Consider the following 22,081-nt stretch of genomic DNA (forward strand, 5'->3'; position numbering starts at 1 on the left):
GTTGTTCTGTTGTGTCTTAATTAAATTAAATTGTTCTATTCATTACCTTGGGGTTTGAGGAGTCACTGAATGTAAATTTTCAATGTAAAACATTTTCAGCCGGAGCGCCACGGTGACTTTTCACAGACGGCCCCTCGACCTGAGCCGACAGCTCTGGTGAGTTTCCGTGGTTTCCTACCGTCTGCCACTGAACGTAAAAACATGGCGACATGACATGGCAGCCACCACCGAGCTTGCCCGCTCGATGTGTATGAATGATATGAACGCCAAATTCAGAGCTTACCGGAACACCTACGTTTGTTGATGGGGGGGATTACTGATTAATGAAAAACATACTTTTGAACTAAATAATTGATTTTCTTGAATAGATAACAGGAGAAGTTACACAATGTCCCTTTAAGTTCTTGTGAATGAAGGCCTAACTCTCAAAGCCCATCTGAGCAGTTTCTGAGCTGCTACATACTTGCTACAGTTCTCAAAGACCCGACCCGGTCCGATCCGCAGGTGTTGAAGCCTGGATCCCATGCATTAATTCTCAGGTTACACCCTGCCTTTCCGAAAATAGACTTCCATTCTTCATAATAGCGGGGTTTCCTATTTTTTCTAAAGACCCTGCTATTCCGAAAAGGCTGTTGGGGAAAACCCTACATTCCGAAACCCCCCCACTCCGGATCAGTCAGAAAGGAAACAGAGCCTGCACATTGATCCTTTTTTCCTTTTTGGCGTCAAACGGATCATGTGCATAATTAACTGCAAAACAAGCAAATACTTCATATTAATAAAACGCTCATTATGCTTCTAGCCTGTCTAGCCTCTACCTGGTCTTTTTACTAAACTTAACTAACTCCTTTCTTCATTGCCTAAACCCAACCAAAGCGAAATAGCACGTCGAAGTAGCGACAAGCTACAACGCAGAGTGTAAACAACGTCAGCTGGTTCAGCACCACGGACGGGGGGGCGGGGGGGTTTGGAACAGTGGTGTTTTGGGCGGACGTTCGGAACAGTGGTGTTTCGGAGTGGGGGGGTTTTGGAACAGCGGTGTGTCGGAATGGAGGTGTTCCCCAGACCTGGCTCATTTTGTCAAATGGTTTTTTTCTCCATGTACTTGAATAAAACTGGACTTCTTTTTGCAACAACTGATGTTGACTGATTAGATAGTATGTCTGTCAGTTTCCAGACTCCTTTTTTAAGCAAGGCTATGGTCAGGACTCATGTCAGCAGGATCGCTCTCAAAAATTCTTGGTTATCTTGGTTGTGAATCAGGTGGACAGTGATCATGTATCTTACCTGTACCACTTTCCCCTGAGGACTTTCCGAGAAGATCAGGACCTGGTTGAAGAGAGGATCCAGACTCTTCCTCACTGACTTAGTCTTCTTTTTGGCCACACAGACGCCATGCTCCAGTAGGTAAACTTTGATGTAGGCAGCTAGAATGACAGCAGATAGAACAGTTAGACCTGGACCCAATGTGGACCCAGCATAGAACATAGATCAGGCATACCATTATGACCACTGAGAGGTGAAGGGAATAACACTGAATAACACTTCATCATGGCACCTGTAAGTGGGTGGGATATATTAGGCAGCAAGTGAACATGTTGTCCTCAAAGTTGATGTGTTAGAGCTAGACCTGTTTGATTAATTAATAGTATTAAATCGTAATCGGATTATTTAGTAAGGACAATGTTAAAAACGTGAAAATCATAGAAACGATTTTTTACTTTAACCCTGTTTATGTATCAGGGCTGCACTGTGTTGCCGTAGTGACTTTCGCCTCCCTCCTCCCATCATGCTTTTCCCACACGCTGTAAACAAGAATGTACGAGTTCGTTAAGGCCAGCGAGAATTTTGTTGCCAAAAAAACCAGTGGCCCTTCTCTACTACACAGTTATAGCTCTACTCAGCTCGACTCAACTCGACTCGGTTTAGGTCCTTGTCCATTACAGCTGAGTTCTTCAATGTGGGCAGGGTCTTCATATCACAGCAGCTACGGCCTCGTCATCTCTTTTTTCGATCCTCTCGTCAGCTCCAAACTCACTCATTTGCACCTCAATTACGGGCCACAGTGTGGTTTTCCACACAGCAGTCATTTTACTGTCTTTACTTCACTTTACAGAATAACAACAGTCCCAGTACAGATCAGTGTTCGCTACTGCGAACATAGTTTTTACTCTTTTAACACTTTAGCAGATGGTAGTTACAGACAGACCTGGGGGTCCCTTTGATCCTGGTTTCATGATGAGTCCTCTGGCTTGAATGACTTCCACCTCCAGACCTCCATTTCTCTCCAGTAGACCAATCTCTACATCACCTAAACAGAAGAGAGCAGTTGCACTTCAACCATGAGGATGAAAGGGGTGAATGTGTGTGCCATAGGCGTTTATATGGTCATTGGTTACTGTAAAAACATTGCTTGAAATAACATAAATCAAAGTTTTTTTTCACTTTGATGGAAAATGTCCAAAACAGGCTATGAGAGACCGGAGCGGCCTCCCCACATAAAGGGGATCAGGGCAAGCGAGATTTAGGTGATAGAGGTTGGAAAACAGAGCCAGCGAAGCTTCAGGTGCCAACACTTTTTATTTTACAAAAAATCAATAATCAAAACACCCTCTAAGGGGAAAAACAGGCACAAAAATGACCCTAGCCTCACACCAGGCTAGAACCGACGACCTCATAGGCTCCCACCAGGCTAGAGCACCTTAACTCAGAGCTCCCCGGAAGCCAAATACCACTCCCTTAAATACAGCTGTGAGTTAACTCAGTTGGGACAAACCATTACTGCCGGGGCAAACCAAAAACTACAATGGTCCATCAATCACATCATTAACATCAATATACACCAGAATAAACAATACATAATATCTTTTAACCTTGCACAATGTTTCACATACACACACAATACCTGTGCAACATGATCACATAAAACCATATAATATGAAAAGAAAAACACCCCTGAGCACCATGGGACGCGCCCCCCTTGTCCCCGCGCTCGATAAAGACCGCCCCTGCAGCGGCGCGCGCTTCCGCAGAGGAGCAGTGGAGCCCGACCGGGAGTGCAGGTGAATGTAGGTGCGTGTAAGTGAATGTATGCAGGATCAGAGTCTAAACCAGTGAACAGATGAAGAGCGGGACGAGTAGTGGGTACCTCACTACACGCCAGGATGATAAAAGGAGTGTAAACTGTCTCAGGTGACTTGTGGGTGTGGTGAGTGTGAGCCACGGCGCACCGCGTTCCCGACGCCGGTGCGCGGCTCACGCCACACACGTTAAAGCAGAACTATGCAGGATTTCGGCTGTAATTATTGTGGCTCATAGACACTGTGATGGTAAAGTGACCTATTATGAGGTGAATGGGGTCTAGGCCAATGCGCCAACCCCCCCCCACTGGCTGAAAACCGCAATTGCAAGATCAGTCGTCCGTCTCGGTGTCACAAACCTCGTCAATGGATAGAACTATCGCGAGTAACTGCCTTACGGCAGTACGAGATAAGAACGCAGATGACGTCATGCATGTCATGAATCGTGATTGGTTTGAGTTTGGAAAGTCGGAGGAAACCATGGAAACATGAAATGTTTGTACTGATGAAGTTCGGCTTGTGGCTAACACGGAGCTAATGCTAACACGGACACACACACACCATGGATCTTTTATAAGATAATGGCTGTTTTCGAAACCGCATACTACCGTACTGCCTACTACATACTGCGTTAGTATGTACTCAGTGGCGGCTGGTCAATAGAGGGCGCTCGGGCGCCGCCCCCCCGATGAAAAGTGAATTTTAATGATTATTATTTTTTCCGAAATAATAATTTAAAATTAATATTTTTTTCTTATTGTACCTGTGAATGTGATAGGAATTCTTAAAATCGAGCTGTATATAAAATAAAACCATTATTTAGAGGCTAATTTGCCTACAGGTTCATTTACTGTCTCTGTTATATCTATCGCTCTGTGTCTGGGGCGCTGGAGAAGTCGCCCGAGCAGTGTACCGGCTCAGCCAATCAGTGACTGTTGCTAAGTAAAAAATATACGGAGCAACAGGTAATTTAGCCAATCAGCGTCGTCGGATTTTATGCCTTTGGGGCGCAGAAAATATCGCCCCAAACCAAACATTTTGGTCTCCCGTGGCAACCAGAAATCGAGGGGGAAATTAACCGAGGAGCTGTCCTCGGTAGCAGGATGGCTGCGGAGTTTGCATCAGTTTCAAATTCTGTTTCCCGTATAATTTACTTTTTTTTTTTAAAAAACAGTGAGGACAGATACCACACGGACTGTTACTGGAGTTAGAGACCTATTTATCTGAACGGATTATAAAACATGAACTCTCAAGGGACACATGAACGGTGCTGTCAGCTAACGTTAGCCAAGCTAGGCAGGACTAGCAGCAGAGCTCCACAGCTGGATGAAAAACACAGTTTCACGGTGAGGAAATACAACCAACAGGTGGATAAAACTCTGTGGGCCGGTGGCGGGAGGCTGTTATGATGTGACAGGAGGCCGCGTAGTGTGTGAGAGGAGCACCGGAGGACCGGAGCACCGTTAACCGGCACGTCAGAGACTGCTCTCTCTTGATGCTCGGAGACAACTTTTGGACTACATGCTGTTGGTTCGTCCGCGGTGCGTTCACAGCTCGTCCAAGAGCGTTTTTATTAGTTCATCCAGCTTCTGGGACACTGGACTGGACACTGTTATTCCTGAGTGACACCAGGGGAAACTACTCACCCAGGCTGTGACAGGACGTCTGTGATGCGGAGCATCAGGCAGCAGCGCACTGTTCAATATGTTTACAGGTGTGACCAGTACGTTCACAGTTAGACTCGTCATCAAACCTGATAATGCAGCAGTTAAGTTAACATCTCACATCAGCAAGGTCAGACCAAACTTAATCACGTTATGCTCACTTTGTCTATAGTTAACATTAATCACTGCTGTAGGTTACATCATACACATGCCTTTTAATAACAATATTTTTGTATTAAGAGTATTTGCTAATTAAAATATTTCACGTCCACTGTGTGCCACCAGTGAAAGACTACTGTTTGTTCATTGTCATTATCTGTCAAACTGCTGATTTATGAAGGCAAATAAATAATTAATGTTTATCCCTAAAAATGGGTTTGGGGTTCTTTTATCAAGATGGTCACCAAAAACTTCAGGGACGAACAGCCCCACCTAGAATATTTTTCACCAGCCGCCACTGTATGTACTGTATACTGCATACTGAATGTGGGATTCAGTATGCTACTTCAGCAGACCGACGCCGTTATCATCGCAGTATGCAGTATTCTGGAGTTTCCCAGAATGCATTTCACGGCAACCGGTAGCGGTAGCTGTAAAACAGGCTAAAAGCTGTTTTATTTCCCGCTCTAGCGCTGTAATTATGTAACTTTATAAAGTTTTAATATTTTTTCATGCGAGAAAGTAACTGTTAAGATCCCAAATATACGGCCAGTTTATCCAAATGACGGCTGTTTAAAAGTTTGCTCCGATGTTTTTCGGAGAAGTGAAGCTCCGCAGCGACCGGGACATCACAGAGGCAGCAGCCCAGCTCCTGACGTGCTCGGCCAGCCAGCACCACGACGTCATTCTGGAGGAGAAAACGGTCGCTAACTAACTTACCCGCAGGTTTTTAGAGGTTTACCACCGGCTGGTTAAATTATTTTTAGGAGATAAATGTTGGTCTCATTGATGAAATCTCAATTGTGGCAGTAGCATTAGTTTGTTTGAATGTAAAGTGAAGCTTCTTGTGTGTAAGCAGCGCTGCCTCGGGGCTCTGGAACCTAACGTTACGTACAGAAATCACCACATTTACAAAAAATAAATAAATATTTTACAATGAACCGATCAGTCTGCATTAAGTTTTATTTTATTAAACTATAGTTACGGTCAGTGTTGTATAGTAACGAAGTAAAAATACTTCACTACTGTACTTAAGTATATTTTGGGATACTTTGTACTTTTCTGGAGTTGATTTTTTTTTTACAACTTTCACTTTTACTTCACTATATTTCCGAGCTTAATTGCATACTTTTACTCCGATATATTTTCAAAGTCCCATTTCGTTACTCGTTACAAAAAAAAAAAAAAAAAAAAAAAAATGAAACAAAACAAAGAAATAAAAGGAAACAGTGTTTTGGCTCCGCCCCACCCTCACTGTCTGACGCAGCGAAGTTAGTGCATGCCCGGGCTTGTTGGCAATTGCCTTTGCTTAGCCTACGACATTGACAACACCTGCGAGTCTCGCAGTCAACAATGGAAGAAGAGGAGACGCCAGACACAGCGACAGCGACAACGTCGACTACAAATGAAGGGGAACCACAACCCGACGAGCACCCGTGGCCTTATTGAGCCGTTTGTTTTCATTTTCCGATGTCAGGGATTCATCGTACCGGATGAAGTGCCTGCTATGCCTTCCAAGAAATGTGGAGATCCTATCATACAGGAACTCTCCGTCCAACCTGAAGAAACATATTGAGGTAAGTGGGTTTCATGAAGTTTATGCAGTCCAGTATGTATATGATGGACATTACATGGACTTATGTGGAATTCTGAGCATAACCTGAAGGAATTAACTTCGTGTGCGGCAGCGTTTCGTTTCCACATGGCTGTAGCAGGCTAGCCTTTTGGATCTAGGGAAGGAAGAAGCGTGCTATAGGCCAAGTGAAACGATAGCGATAGGCATGCATGTTAAAAACAAAACATTTAACGTGTACTACTTCTACATTTTGCGTATTAGCGTATTATTTATCCATTTGTCTTTGTCGTCCAGTGCGACCTGTCCCGCCAGCGTGTGTGTGTGTGTGTGTGTCTGTGTGTGTGTTTAATTGAACCGGCAAGTTCTAGTTTAAACTTTCGTTGTAAATCCCAGATGCGTCAAACAACTTATACCGTGTCAATTATCTTAATTGTACAGCCGCAGTAATTTTAAACAAAATAATACTATGATTTTATTTATTTTAAACTTTAAAGCCATTAGCCCCCCCCCCCCCTCTTTGTAACTGGGTGAGGCAATTTGTTTCCAGGTTGACATTTAATTTCATTTTCTTGTCTGTTTTAGAGAAAGCATCCGCACCATCTTCAAAAATATGTTGAGTTGACCACAGCAAAACGAAAAAGGGCCAGTGGACCACCCACCCCCAGCAGCAAGCAGACCACATTAACCCAGACCGTGTCCATGACCCCTCAGAAGACCGTTGACAAGGCCATTGTGAATTATGTTGTACATGGGCTTCGACCTTTCTCAATAGTTGAGCAGGAACCCTTCAGAGAATTTGTCAGTGACCTCGTCCCTAATGCCAAAATGATGTCCCGGGTGACTCTCACCTCCAAGATTGAAGATGTCTTCAACAAAATGAAAGCAGCTCTGATTGAGGCAATGAAGGGGGTCGAATACATCGCTACTACTACTGACTGTTGGTCAGTCAGAAGGCGAGGGTTCATTGGGGTTACGGCACACTGGATTGACCCGGAGAATCTCGAGCGATGTTCAGCAGCCTTGGCGTGCCGGCAGCTGAGAGGATCCCACACGTTCGACCGATTGGCCAATGCTTTGAATGACATTCATGCAGAATTTGATATTAGAGGCAAGATAGTGCGAACAACCACTGACAACGGTTCAAATTTTCTGAAGGCCTTTCGTGTGTTTGGGGAAGACGAAAACAACAATGAAGAAGTTGCTGAAGAGTCTGCACAGTCTGAAGAGGAAGGGGATGGAGCAGATGAGGAGGAAGATGTGGAGTACATTGACACAGCAGCTCTTCTGAATGAAGATGATGGGTTCGAATTTCAGCTACTGAGACACCAACGCTGTGCATGCCATCTCCTGAATCTTATCGCCAGTGAAGATTCCTCTACTGCAACCTCCAGCGACGCATACAAGAAGCTGCACCATGCAACATTTGGAAAGTGTTATGGCCTATGGAACAAATGTGGAAGATCCACACTTGCAGCTGAGCTGATTGAAGATGTCTGTTCCCTTCAGCTTCTAAGACCAAATAAAACGAGGTGGAATTCCTTGTTCATGGCCGTTGAACGCCTGCTCAGGAGAAGGGAGAAGCAGCGTTGAGAGCCATTGCCACTGACCTGAAGGTCCCAATGTAAGTAGGCCGAAGATTTAAAAATGATGAGATAAAAGTGGAATGACTGCTCCATATAATAGAGGTTTAATGCATCACAGACGCTGTTCACTTCCTATCATGCATAATTTTTTGTGTGTGTTTGTGTGTGCGCAGGTTCAACCCAGCCGAACTCGCATTTCTGACAGAATATGCTGCTGTAATGAGCCCTGTCGCCCAGGCAACCAACATATTGCAAGCAGAAACCAAGGCACAAATGGGGTGGCTGCTTCCTACAATTCAACTGCTGCAGGTCAAACTCGAGAAGGTGAAGTTGCAGCTGAAGTACTGCAAGCCTCTTGTTGATGCTTTACAGTCTGGAATTCAGAACCGCTTCGGGCACATGTTCATGGATGCCGAGCTGGTTGCAGCTGCAATTCTTCTTCCAAAATTCCGGACGACATGGACGAAGGATGATGCTACCATTAAAATGGGTAAGGCATACATATACTGTACTTAAGTTTGTCTATGCTTTGACAGTTAGTATCAACATATTGGGTTTGCATATTGGTTGGTGCATGAAAAGGAACATGGGGAGAGAATCAAATGCTTTAATGTTTCACTTGTTTAGGCAGAGATGACATGGTAGAGTTGCATTAATAAGTGCTATAACTAGGGCTCTAAATTAACACCCGCCGACCGGCCAAATTCTGGTAAATTCAGTTTGGCTGGTAGAAAATGAAGCTTAGTAGCCACTTTCACTGGTAGTGAGTGGATGTCTGACTAGTGCAATTAACATCAACGAGCCAAATTTAGCTAGTGATGAGAAGTTGACTTATATCCCTGGGTATAACCCTTCTTTGTTTTTACATTTCAGGAATCAATTACATCAAGCAGCATATCGAGGATCCCTCTATGCAGCCAGGTGATGTGATCAGGTCGAGTTCATCAGACGAGGATGACTTCTTCTCTTCTCTGCAAGCATCATCAAAGACCCAAGATGGCGTCAAGCAATTTGATGCCTACCTCTCCTGCTCCGCTGACTACATGGACCTGCTTAAGTCCTTTCCTTCTGTCTGCAAGTTGTCTGTCAAACTCAACACGCCCCTCCCAGCGTCGGCAGCATGCGAAAGGCTCTTCAGCATAGCAGGCCTTGTTTTCAGCCCACGAAGAGTACGGCTAAATTCTAGGCATTTTGAAAGCCAGCTGCTTTTGAAGATGAACAAAAAGTTTTACAGTTTCAAGTGATCATGGGGTTATGAGCAAGGACGCCCTCAAATAAGGTTTAAGTTGAAGAGGGAGAAAAGTAAAGGCCAAGGGCAAAGGTGTGTGGGGGTTGGGATGAGGGGCTTGACTTTGCAAAAGTTGGTTCTATGTAAAATGTTAAGATTTTGGCTCAAAAGTGCAAGAAGGGTAGCAATAGTGTTTTCTGTGACCTCATTTCCAGCACTTTTTTAAGAGTTTACAGGGGGTTTCAAACTGATCTCCTCTCTTCTGCCAATTTGTGTTTTGTTAAAATAATGCCAATTGGTTTTGTGTACCTCTAGTTTTAAAGTGCAGTAATGGCAGCTTTTCCTTGCTTGGTGATTCGCCTCACTTTCAATGCTGACTTTTTTTTATTTTTAAAAGGTTTACAAAAAGGGCTTTCAAACTGGACTCCTTCACAGGCCAGATAAGCTTCAGTTTTCTCCCTATTTGACTTGTATTGATGTGATGCCATTGGTCATGTTTGTAGAAGGAAAAAAAAAATCTGCACTTGCCACCTTTCTATTAATGGTGTGATTCGCACTGTTGTGCAATGTTCTGGGCTGACATGTGAGAAATGGTTTACACGGATCAACTGGTCCTAACTGGTAGCCTCATAGTGTACTTGACCAAGTAAATCATAATAAAAAAAAAAGGAACTTCAGACTGCCTTTGCTTGTTATTTACTTTTACTTGTACTTTTAATTACATTACTTGAGTACATTTATTTTTACAGTACTTGTAATACTTAAGTGCAAGAAATTTCAGATACTTTAAGACTTTAACTCAAGTAATATTTCAGTCAGTGACTTTGACTTTTACCAAAGTCATTTTTTGGAGAGCTACCGATACTTTTATTTGAGTGTGATTGTTAAGTACTTTATACAACACTGGTTACGGTACACGGCTACACTACCGTCTTTGGTTACGGTTAGACGTCAGGGGTGCATTGCATTGTGGGATACAGTACGCAATGTAGACTGGTCAGATGCATACTGGATATATTTTCCTAATCAGTACGACATCCGGGAACTTTTCGCATACTGCAGATTTTGCTTTTGTTCTGCATACTACATACTACAGAGTTTGTTTGTTTTTTTACAACAGTGACATGTGCCTCCCAGAACTGTGGGGGAGCTCCGGAGAGGAAAAAAAAAGAGAAACCAACGAAGGAGCGAGCTATTTCCGGCCGACTTGCATAGTTCTGCTTTAAAGGTTGGGTCTGGAGTTTTGTGCCCAAAAATAAACATTAGACTTGTACAAATGAAATCCGTCTTAGGGCGCACTCACACTAGGGCCAGTTGTTCCGTACCGTGCTGAAGCCCGAATGCCCCCCCTCCCCTGTCCCCCGCTGGCCCCCACTCACACTGCCTCAAACCCAAGCGTGCTCAAGCACGGTTGCCTCCGACACATACGTCATCACGTTGATATACCAACACGGCGGATGCGCTCTGACTGCAGAAAGAACGGCGCTTTGACCGGTTGTCATGGTTATCTTGAAGTTTAATCAAAGCGACGTTAACTAGCTATGTTTACTGCGCAACGTAATTGTTAAGTGACTGTTGTTTACATGCAGCTGCAGACACGTGGTGGAGAACGAGCCCGCAGCGCATTACGTGTGCGCATTCCTGGCCAAGCGTTCCTGTGTTCAAGCACACCTCTCCCAACCGTGCCGGGCCAGGGAAGTGTACCGTGCTTAGGCACGGAACACTTGCACTCACACCAGCAATAGAATCCGGACTTTAGGGGGCAAACGTGCTTGGGCACGGTACGATTGCCTAGTGTGAGTGCACCCTTAATCATCACCTATGGGATTCTAGTCCTGTGTGGTGGGGTGTGTGCCTGCAGCGCCTCCTCCCCCTGCCTGTATTTTGGTCTTTTGCTCTGTTTTGTTCAGGTTTTGTTATGCACGTGGACGTTTCTGGGTGGAGTGAGAGAGTCGCGAGAGAGCATAGATATCTATGGCGAGGGTGTCAGTGTTTTCTCTCCAGCCAATGACGGAGCTTAGGTGAAGCTACGTGCAGTAAAGTAGGAGGTCTCAGGCCTGCTAGCCGTATTAGCTGTCTGATGCTATTGAGTCTCTCTCTCTCAGCAGCAGCAGTCAGGACAACAAAGTAAAATAAATACAGTCTGAGTGAGGCAATGGAGCCACGGACCGATTCCCAACCGTCACCGACACTGGTAACAAGTATTAGGGCCTGTGATGGCCACAGCCGTGGCCACACAGCCATGACAACGGTAGCCCACTGCACCTACATTCACATTATACACTATACTATTTTGTTTCTATATTTATGTTAACCATATTTTGTTTATACATTCTATAAGTTGGTTTAACGCTTAAGTATTGAAATAACTCACACAGGTTTGGTTGCATACAATACTTTATTATTTGACAATACATTAGTTCCATTTGAGCACACATATTTAGTTAGCTTTTGTTCTTGTTTCTAATCTCTTGTGTTCTTTTGAGTTACCGGTGCTGTTGGTGCTGCTGGTGCTGCTGGGATCCTCCAGATAAAAGGATCCGCCCCCACACGCTCGGCCATTTTATAAGAGGCAGCACTAATTGGGCTAACCCAAGGGCTGGTGCACCATGGGGGGAAGTTTAGTGGTTTAGTTATGTTTATTATTTTCCTTAGACCATTAGTAATTTCAGTTTGTTTGGTTATGCATAGATTGTGTTTATTCTAATACGTTACCTTTCCTAAGTTGTTTTGTTTGTGAAGTAGCTGTGGTCTTTTGTGTTTAGGATTTAAGTTAACCAGTGTGCGAAATACCCATCAATATTCGGGGGGGTCCCTAACTCGCGATTGTTGCGCAATACCGTTTTTTTTCTTCTTTTTATAAAGTAGGACTATAACATTACAATAAGCCAAGAAAATTAGCCTACAGCCTAAAAAGGAGAGGCAAAGTTGTGCAATACAATGCAGAAAGTAATTGATAATAAATAGACGATAATTCAATAAATAAAAGACAATAATTGGCACCACACTGGCGCACTTGAACAATGAATAAATGCCAGGTATAGGAGACTGGCGCGATCAGGGCGATGCAGAAACGAATAGACAATAAATAAAATACAACAATTAAAATGAATGAAAGACACCAAACTCGAATAACAACCAACTGTATAAATCTGGAGATCAGAGACTGGCGTGCAATTATGTGCACGAGATCCTCAGCCTGCAACTATGACCAATCATGTAACCTTATCAGGTTACAAATACGTTTAAACACAGCATTGAACACATCCACAAATCACATTCGTATAACGGGCCATCATGAAAATTGAAAAAGCACAGACAAATAGCTCACAACAGGCGCCTGGCCAAACAACACCACTGGGGGTTCAGGCCATAGTATGCTGAAGCAGGCTAGCCTCTTACCTCAAGTTATTTTCCTGCCTTAATGTCAAGCCAAGGGTTGCGGTATTTCCATTACCCCACCTGCTTAGGTGTAAAAAAAAAAAAAAGCGGCCAATCACCAGTGCTAGCAGCAGGGGCTGCGGCTACGTCTTCAGAGCATTCGGCCTCAACTTCACTTTCTTCAGCAGAGGGTGGAGAGGAACGGGATCCTCTGTTCTGATAGCGAGTGGGCTCGACTCTTGCCTGGGCTGGCGCACATGGCTAATTTGCATAATGCGCAGGTTCAGCTTAATGTTAAACGAATAAATGTTTTGAATTATGAATACTGGACATGGTGATCTTAAACACATTTAATTGACCACAATAAAATTATTATATTATATTATATTATTTATTTTTTGACAAGATTGAGACCCCCCTCAGATTTTGCTTTTGAGTCTTTCAGGGGGTCTCAAGGGGTTAATCGGGGGGGTCCGACCCCCCCAAACCCCCCCATATTTCGCACTATGAAGTTAACCCCTCTTTTGTTAGTATGGGCTGACCACCCCAGTATATAAGTTCTCCCTTGTGTTCATTAGGGAGGTCTGTTTAATTCTGTTCTGTTTTGTCTTCTGTTAGTTTCAGTTGATTTTTGCACAGTTTTGTTAATTTGACCTCTTTTATGGGCCCAGACCTTATGTTCATTTGAGTAATTTTGTTTTCTGTACATGTTGGGTAAATAAAAAAACCCTTTTTTTAAAAAAAGTTACTATCTGTTGTCCTCATTGCAACCGACTCGGTCCCTCACAGGGCCTTTGTAGTGAGCTAGCTCGATGCTAACTTCGGCTAGCGCTAGCGGTTAGCATCCGCTGCTAACACCCGCTTCTTAGTTCACCACAACGGCATAAAAACATACACGGAGGCTCCCGGTGTTGGCGAATGGTCGGCTATCGGCCCATGGCTCCAGCGTTTTTTTCAGATTGTATTTCCTTTCCTTTGTGGTCCTGACAACGGCTGCTGTCAGGAGCAGGAGGCTATACAGCTTAGCCCGAGAGGAGGGGCTGAGTTTCAGTGTTTTGTTTACAAACTGCAACAAACAAAACTCCAGACCCTACCTTTAACAAAGCATGGCCACGCCACACAATGGCATTGACCGGAGGAGGCTGTGAGAAGGGGGGGGGTGCTCACCACAGGCCAAGCCAGGCCAGGCCCGGCCCAGGGATGACCAGGACCAAATGAAGTCCAGAACAAATAATTGCGTCATATTCTGTCAGAGTACTACCTAACGAGTCTAATCCCCTGACGGCCGACACTCCCCGTCCCGACTGTCCATGTCGAATCGGGCCCGATGAGGCGTGACAGCTTCCGCTCGTTCCCGAGGGAGCTGAACACACCAAACAGACGCCTATGTCGTCCGAGGGGAGCATACATCAGTCCGACTGCCCAAAAGTCCGACGGCTCATTTCTCCGACTACACATTCTACAGTGTTAAGGTTAGGTTAGGGTAAGGTTAAGGGTTAGGGCTACTTAAGTCGGAGAAATGGGAGGTCAGACTAATGGACGCAAAAATAAAGAAATGTTTGGTCGGAGAAATGGGTAGTCGGACAGACAGACGTCCGACTCTCCCAGTCGGGCTGGTGTGTTCCTGGCTTAACTCCAAACTTACCTTTTTTCTCAGGTTTCTTATTAAATCCATTGGTGCACATTGCAATATTTTGGACAGCACTTATGTTTTTATTTTTACATGTTCTGTAGGGTACACTCAACAGATTGTAAAAAGTCGTGTGTTAGATATCTCACCCATGGATGTGGTTGCCAGCGTCTGTCGGCCAACAAACTGGGCGGGTCCCATCCCATCCAGGAAGTCACTGAACTGGGCATCAGATGCCAGACACATGCCGCTGTAGTTCAAACTGTAGGAAGCAGACAGAGAGGGGGTTAATTTAAAGCAGATCAGACAGAGATAAAAAAAAAAAAAAAGGAGACTGGAGGAAGCAGGAGAAGAGACAATAGTAAATGGTTAATAGGATTTGACCTTGATGATGACCCCCATTGTGTGGGTGTGGTCACCAGAGATAACATGTACTGTACATGTATGCCATCAAAAAAACAAAAGACAAAACAGTGTCTGAAAGGATCATATTAACTGGGAGTCAAACACGTGTGTGTGTGTGTGTGTGTGTGTGTGTGTGTGCATGCATGCTGGCATGCACGTTCAGTGGTTGTGCTCTAGTAATACTGATATCATAGGAGCTAAAGCATGTGACTAGGAGTGCCTTCTTTCACCAGCGCAGTATAGCTAAAATTAGGAATATCCTCTCTCAGAGTGATGCTGAGAAACTGGTCCATGTATTTATCCCTTGTAGGCTGAACTACTGAAACTCTCTTGTCAGGATGTCTAAAAAAACTCTAAAGAGTCTCCAGCTGGTCCTGAACGTTGCAGCGAGGTATTGACAGGAGTTAGTAAGAGCACATCTCTCCCATCTCTCCCATTTTAGCCCTTCAGGATGTATGGAACCATACTTCCTGTTGGGGTTTATTTCTCCAAACTATACATTATCCCACTTATTACACGGTTTACGAGTAAAATAATTAATTTGAAACATAATGTTGATCAAAATACGACGTTCATCAATTTTTAATTGCATCATTTAACGAATCTGCAAGACTGGTCACGGCCACTGTTTTGCTGAGCCTCCTCCCGGTCGTGCATTTGACGCCTTTGATAATCAATCAGTGGATGGATTACCATACACGTGTTATTAAGATGTGTGTATTGTGTGTAGTCGTATCTGTCATAAACAAGAGATTAACTTTACTGTTTACGGGGTGCGTTTGTGTCACGGTGCCACCGAGACGAGAGGAGAGCTGTGACACCGGGTCAGACGCTCTGATCAGCAGGTTTGGTTTCCAGCCACGATGTGGAAGGAGCCTCCACTCTCCTTGTAACAAGTTCCAAGTCATTATCTAACATCACAATTAGTCCGAAGCTGTTTAATGACGGTAAAAAAGGAAACATAAGGTAAATATCCTACTTGGTTTCTCTTTTCTATGCTGCGCTGATCAGAGCGACGTCCCTAGAAACGGTCTGTTATACTTGACGACGGTCATTATACAGAAATAACAGGCCGCAGAACGCAGCGACGGACCAGTCAGAGAGCAGCATTCAATAGAGCCGGGTAATAATAAAAAATTATTACACGGATATTGTATTTTGGAAATGTGTGTCTGTGTTTAGTTACACTGTGTGATTTTGAGCATGAAATTAACTGTTTTGGGAATTGTGTGTTTTAGGTGTGATGTGTGTGAATAGTTTTGAAAAAGTGTTTTAAGTGAACTGAAAAACGGGTCATAGCGATCGTAAAAAACTGTAATACCCTCCCTACTGGGTACAGTATTTATTAGTGAACCGAGGGTGTTGTAATGATATTATGTATTGCCCTTTGAGACAAACTGTTTGTAAAAATGGGCTATAAAAATGAAATAGCCTTGCCTTCTACTACATACATGCATTGATTGACATGCTAATTAAACTATAGCCTACAGTAGTCCTTCCTGCCATCGCTGAACTCTTTCTCTACCTATTGTAGGTCACACACACACACACACCTATTCTCTCTCCACCATTTGCACCCCGTGCACATCACTGCCACCAACTCTGTAGGTGATGTCGACCAAGAGAGTCAGATAAACAATAATAATAATAAATAAATTAGTGTTATTTGCTTTGCTATGTATCTCTCTTTATCTCTGTCATAAACCAGAGCTACATGGAAATGTACCACACTAAATAAATACAGTTTACAATTATATATTAACTTTAATTGAACAGTGTTTATTTAAACTGACAGTGATGATGATGTTACTGTTCATCATCAGCTTAGAATAACTCAAGAAGACTCTGTGACGATAACTGGAAAAAAAAAAAAAAACTAAACCTATGATGATAACCATTGTTGTATAAGTTATCAGGACGGTCAGTGTTAGGTTTAGTCAAACCAGATAACTACTGTAAGATAGGGATGGGCGTATCGATGCTGTGGTATCGATATATTGATACTCACATGCTACTTATTTGGCATCGATTTCCTTAAGACACTAACAAAATAAGAACTGGGGGTGCATGCATAACTTTCAGCTGTTTTAGATAGCGTACTTCATTTACTATGTGCCGAGACACCCCTCTCCCTGGCGGCGTATTGTGCTGGCCCGTGTCATGTGACAAGAAACCTGAGACATGATTGGTTGAGCGTAACTGTGCAATTCAGCCGACAGTGTTGCCAACTTGGTGACTTTCTTGCAAAATCTGGCGACTTTCCAAACCCTCTTGGCGACTTTTGTTTTGTCAAAAACAACTAGTGACAAATCTAGCGACTTTTTCCGGTGTTGTTACAAATGTTTCTGGTTTGAAGAGTCCGACGTTAAAGCTGTCGTGAGCCCATATGGGATCAAATAAGGGTCACCCGCCCCCGTTCCAAAGCGCTCTGAGTCTGCAAAAGGGCCAAGTATATCCTTTGCCAGCATAGGCAGTGGGTGAGCCTGACATTTGGGGAGGCTATATGGGGGCTTATCATGTATTGATTTTCACCCTGTTTCATTGTAAACAAATGCACACATGGCCAGACGGACTGTTACAGCAGAAAAGTGACTTAATAGTTTAATTATTAACCACTGTCTTACCTTGAAGAGATTTTTTTCCCGTGGCTATGCTACATTTTTACCTTATCGGTATCGATGAAAAAGCAAGAAAAAGTATCATTATCGTATCGAATCCCAAAAGATACTGTAAGAGGTGTCCCTGGTTAAACAGGAACACAGGGACACCTTTTTTCTTAAGAACATTTACACTGTCGATATGAAATCATCATCAACTGAATCGGTGAGACTCAGACACAGCTCGGGGATGTGACTACTGATACTGGAGTGGGACTGGTCGACTCGGTCACATGCACATTTCCCCCCTGTGGCATCAAAAAGAAGATCTTTCAAAAAAAAAAAGAAAAAAAAAAAAAAAAACTTGCTAACTTGCTTAGTAGTACAGGTCTCAGGTCTTCAAGTTTCAGAACCAGACTTAGTTGTGTCTGTGTAAAAGGAGGCAGACCAATCCCTGATACTCACTTTCCCTCAGATCCATAGCTGTTCATGCTGTCCTCTATGGACTCATGGCTGGCCTGACGGACAGTCCGACTGGGCATCTCCACAGCCAGACCTGTTTCGGTACTCCTCTGGATGCCCCCCTTCAGCTTTTTGCCCTCAGTGTCCACTGCAGGGAGACATACACACAGGCATCCTATCAACAGTGCGTTCATGTCTGTAGAGGACTACTGTCTGGATCTATGGTGAGATCATAATGACACTAATATCCTACTACTGTCTTTTATAAATTAGTTCAGTTGAAACTGATTTCAGTAGAGAAGTAAAAACATGTAACAAATACGACGAGTCACATGCCTGTCCCACTGTCCTGGAGATATCTTGGCCAATCGCAGCTGTGTTTTGTTGACATGGAGAATAAACAAGAGAATATCATCAAAAAAAAAAAAAAAAAAACCTGTACAGTGGATGTGCTTCTTCTACACTCCCACACTTCCATCACAGACTGCAGCGTATCTTTCACTCTGCTATCTGCCATGGCTCCACAACATACACACCTTTAGGACCCTGAGGGACAACAGACTGAAACGAGATTGGGAGTCCCACTGTAGACAAAAATTCTTTAAGTCACTCCCCCATTACAGGAAAATGAAGTCCACCTGGACCAAAACATCACACAATCAGTTCACAAAAAATAAAAACAAACTTCATCTTTCATGTGATTGACTTATTTGAACTTTAAGGTTCACCAGTGATCAGAAGGGGGGATATTCACTGAAGCAGGTGGATACAACTGTCGTTTGTCGACCGTTTGGGTTTACATTAAAATTACAGCTCATCAAAAATGACATTTTATTGCAGGTAGAGGAATTACTGGATCGCCTGCAATTTGCATATAGGGCTGGTAGAGGTGTGGAGGACGCTACTGTCACACTGTCTTTATCGTCACCTTGAGGAATCAAACCTCAGGCTAGGCTGTTGTTTATAGATTTTTCTTCTGCTTTTCTCCTCAAGGATTCTGTCTCTCCCCTTTATTATACATAGTACTGTACACTAATGATTGTCGCAGCAACTACGCTAATAGTCACATTATTAAATTTGCTGACGACTCTGTCATCGTGAGTCTTCTTGAAGAGGATCAGCTACTTCATGGGCCCATCATAAATGATTTTGTATCATGGTGTGATGAATCCTTTCTCCAAATGAATGTGTCTAAGACAAAGGACATGATGATCAGTTTTAGGAAGTCTAAACATTGTCCTGTTTTAACTAGCATTAAAGGTGCAGAGATTGAGCTGGTGGACAGTTATAAATATTTGGGAGTGGTCGTTGACAATAAATTGTGTTTTGACGCTCACGTTGCCTCCACAACAAAGAAAGTACAGCAACGGCTCTATTTTCTTTCTGAGAAAAATGTATTCTTTTAACGTTTGTTCTGAGATGATGACCCTCTTTTATAGAAGCTTCATTGAATCTGTTCTTATGTTCTGTGTGGTTGCCTCGTATGGAAACCTGACTCTGGCCAACAAAAACAGGCTTGCCAACCTTGTTACAGTGGCCAGTAAGGTTACAGGGAGGAGTCAAATGCAGCTTACTGATATGTACAGCAGGCAAGTTATCAGGAAGGCTTCTTTGATTCTGGAGTGTGTAAATCAAAGAGATTTAAGGTTTCCATTCAGTTGCTAAACAGTAGATAATTAATTGCATGTATATACAGACTGTTCACGGCTGTTGTAACCTGCCCGTTGCATTTGCACTTTAGGCCCCATGCTGTTTATCATTTATTTGTTTGTACATTATTGGCACTTTGTAATCATATTTTATCTTGCAGTAGGCCCTTTTAATCTGCCCATGATATGTTACATGTTATCTGGTGTTGTCTATTTGTGTATGTGTTTGAATGTGTGGATCTTCCTGGCTGCACATCAATTTTTCCCGTTTGGGACAAATAAAGACACTTTGACTTTGACTTTGACTCAGTCCGTGACTTTTCCTAAAATTGCCATAGAGGCTACAGTATGTGTTTGATGGTTTCTGAAGCTTACAACTGATTAAAATGAAACAAACTTGATTTCTGAGCATTTATTGGACGGCCAATATGAATATGCATGTAAGCAGCGGTTAGAGCTGCAGCGGTTAGAGCTGTGGTCACAGCAATTATTACAATGTTTTCATTCCATGTTTTTCTCTCATCTATTTTTTTCTCACTTGTAATGTTTTCATATTATCACATTTATTATTTATTATTTAGGCTATGTGAATCAGGTGCGAGTAAGCGAGAGAAAGGGAGGAGACACTGGGCGTGTGCCGGCAAAAACTGAAACGGGCTGGTTAGAAATGAAAAGAGAACATCACAGAATACAGGATATGTCCAGGAGACTCCTCGGGACGTCAGGGAGGGACGGATCAGATGGTGGCTCAGGTAGTGATGAGTTAACTGTCACTGTCAGCTGCACATCTGTCAGCTGCAACCTGTCAGCAGCTGTGCTCCATGCAGACATTTCTCAAACTTTATTTTGTAGGCAAAGGACAGAATAGATCATGATTGTGTTGGATATAAAATGTCATATAGTCACCCTCAGGGCTTGACGCTTAGCATTTTCCCTGGTAGCACGTGTGCTACTAAGTTGAAAAATCTAGTAGCACACAAATAATTTTAGTAGCACACAAATAATTTTAAATAATAACGTGATATGAGGTCAATGAGGAGGCATTTATAAGCAAAACAGTTCAATTCATAGCTTTTTAACAGGGATGCCAACGGGTCAGGACCAAAAAAGATCTTAGAGCGGTGACACTCACCATTAACATAATACATGTGCATTTAAATACATTATAATATCATGGAAAAGTCAATTTCCAGTAGTTCAAATCAAACAGCCCCAACCAAGTATTGAGTGCATATAGATGGACAACATTTCTATATTAAAAATGCTTTAAAGAAAAGAGAAAAAAAAGGTCCTTTGTAGTATTTACATTTTTGGGAATACTTAATTTCAGGTCTTCATATAGGCTACAGTATATAATGTGTTAGTTAGTTTCACTTTTTGAATTGAATTAGTGACATAGGCCTTAATAAACTCTTCCATGATATTCTAATGCACCTGTACATTGGAAATGAGTGATAGCCTACAGTATATACTGCATAGCCTACATCTTGACAGCTCTACCTTACTTTACTTTTTTGTATAATCCCAACAGAACTGTCCAGTGATGTTCAGCCTTGTGTGTTTACATTTGTCTGACCCGATTATTCAAGTCAGTGGTCCTGAAATGTGTGTTTCTCTTCTACACATTCTACATCGCGGACGCGACGTCTTTTCACATGCAGTACGGGCTTCCTTTCAAACGGGGCCGAGCTCCTTGGGAAACACCTGCCTGTAGAGAACCGCGGCGCACAGCTCCACGGACATGCACGGAATAAAAAAACAACAACATCGCCGTCACACCGAGTGCTCGCGGCTACGGCGCTGCTTTGGGTTGTGAGCATATGAATGAGTTCGCTTTACACTACGTGTACGGACGCACTGCCCGCGGAGGCGGAGCGGGGCCTTCGCGGGGGCTTGGCTGGCCACACAGGGAGCGGACAGCGCCAGATGTGCGACCGGGCAGACCGGTTGACATGTGCGCCGATCTGAAACTGCCTCCGCTCAGGGCGCTGCGCTTCGGTTTGGTTCCGCGTGCAGTCTCTTTTTTTTCTGCTGAGGCTGCATTCAAGTGCACATCCGGCCACAACCACTAAACGTTCGCAACACATCATAAAACATTTATTGAACGGTAAAATTCGGTAGTCGCACACGTGCTACTAATTGCATTTCACAATTCGCATTGATCTGTTTTTTACTCGCATTTGTGACGAGGGGCTCGCACTGTCGAGCCCTGGTCACCCTTATTGATTATAGACTAATAACGGGTCTCTGTGGGTGTGTAAGCTACGTCATTGCAAAAATAAAAATCCAGTGCACAGCGACATCGACTCTTGACATTAGTGTGTGTGAAATTGCTCCAATGCCTTAAATCTTTGGGCCGGATCTACTAAGGTCCCAGATAGCGGGCGCTAAATTGTTTGCGCCCGCTAAAATATTGCGTGTTTGGTTAGTGCACGCAAAACAGGTTATCTACTAAGAGTAACCGCTAAATGAAAACACATGCAAACTGCAGTATTCAAATGAGGGTTTTGCGCGTGGTAATCGTTTCCGCCATGGAGAGTGTGGACAGAGAGCTGGATGGACGAAGGGACAGAATGACATTTGATCCGATGCATACAATGACAGCATGTGTGTGTTCATCTCTGTCGCGCTCTGTTTAGATTAATAAACACAAATCGCTACAGGGCC

The 22,081-nt window shown here is 43.5% G+C and overlaps 1 protein-coding gene and 1 pseudogene across 1 annotated transcript in view; one reads left to right on the forward strand and one right to left on the reverse strand.

Moving 5' to 3' along the window:
* The window catches only part of LOC146960896 (regulating synaptic membrane exocytosis protein 4-like), a 38,098-nt gene extending 19,816 nt beyond the window's left edge, over positions 1–18,282 (reverse strand). Inside the window, exons 1-5 of the mRNA XM_085771957.1 lie at positions 18,228–18,282; positions 17,769–17,913; positions 14,451–14,563; positions 2,210–2,311; positions 1,288–1,427 (exon numbers count right to left, since the gene is read on the reverse strand). Coding sequence (XP_085628083.1) covers positions 1,288–1,427; positions 2,210–2,311; positions 14,451–14,563; positions 17,769–17,913; positions 18,228–18,282 — 555 coding nt within the window. The remainder of the gene's footprint in view (positions 1–1,287; positions 1,428–2,209; positions 2,312–14,450; positions 14,564–17,768; positions 17,914–18,227) is intronic.
* On the forward strand, positions 8,025–9,324 carry LOC146960898 (uncharacterized; annotated as a pseudogene).
* Positions 18,283–22,081: the final 3,799 nt, after the last annotated feature.

Source organism: Trachurus japonicus, unplaced genomic scaffold (assembly GCF_045865225.1).
Source record: "Trachurus japonicus isolate A0001 unplaced genomic scaffold, Traja_1.0 AP029852.1".
Lineage (NCBI taxonomy): Eukaryota > Metazoa > Chordata > Actinopteri > Carangiformes > Carangidae > Trachurus > Trachurus japonicus.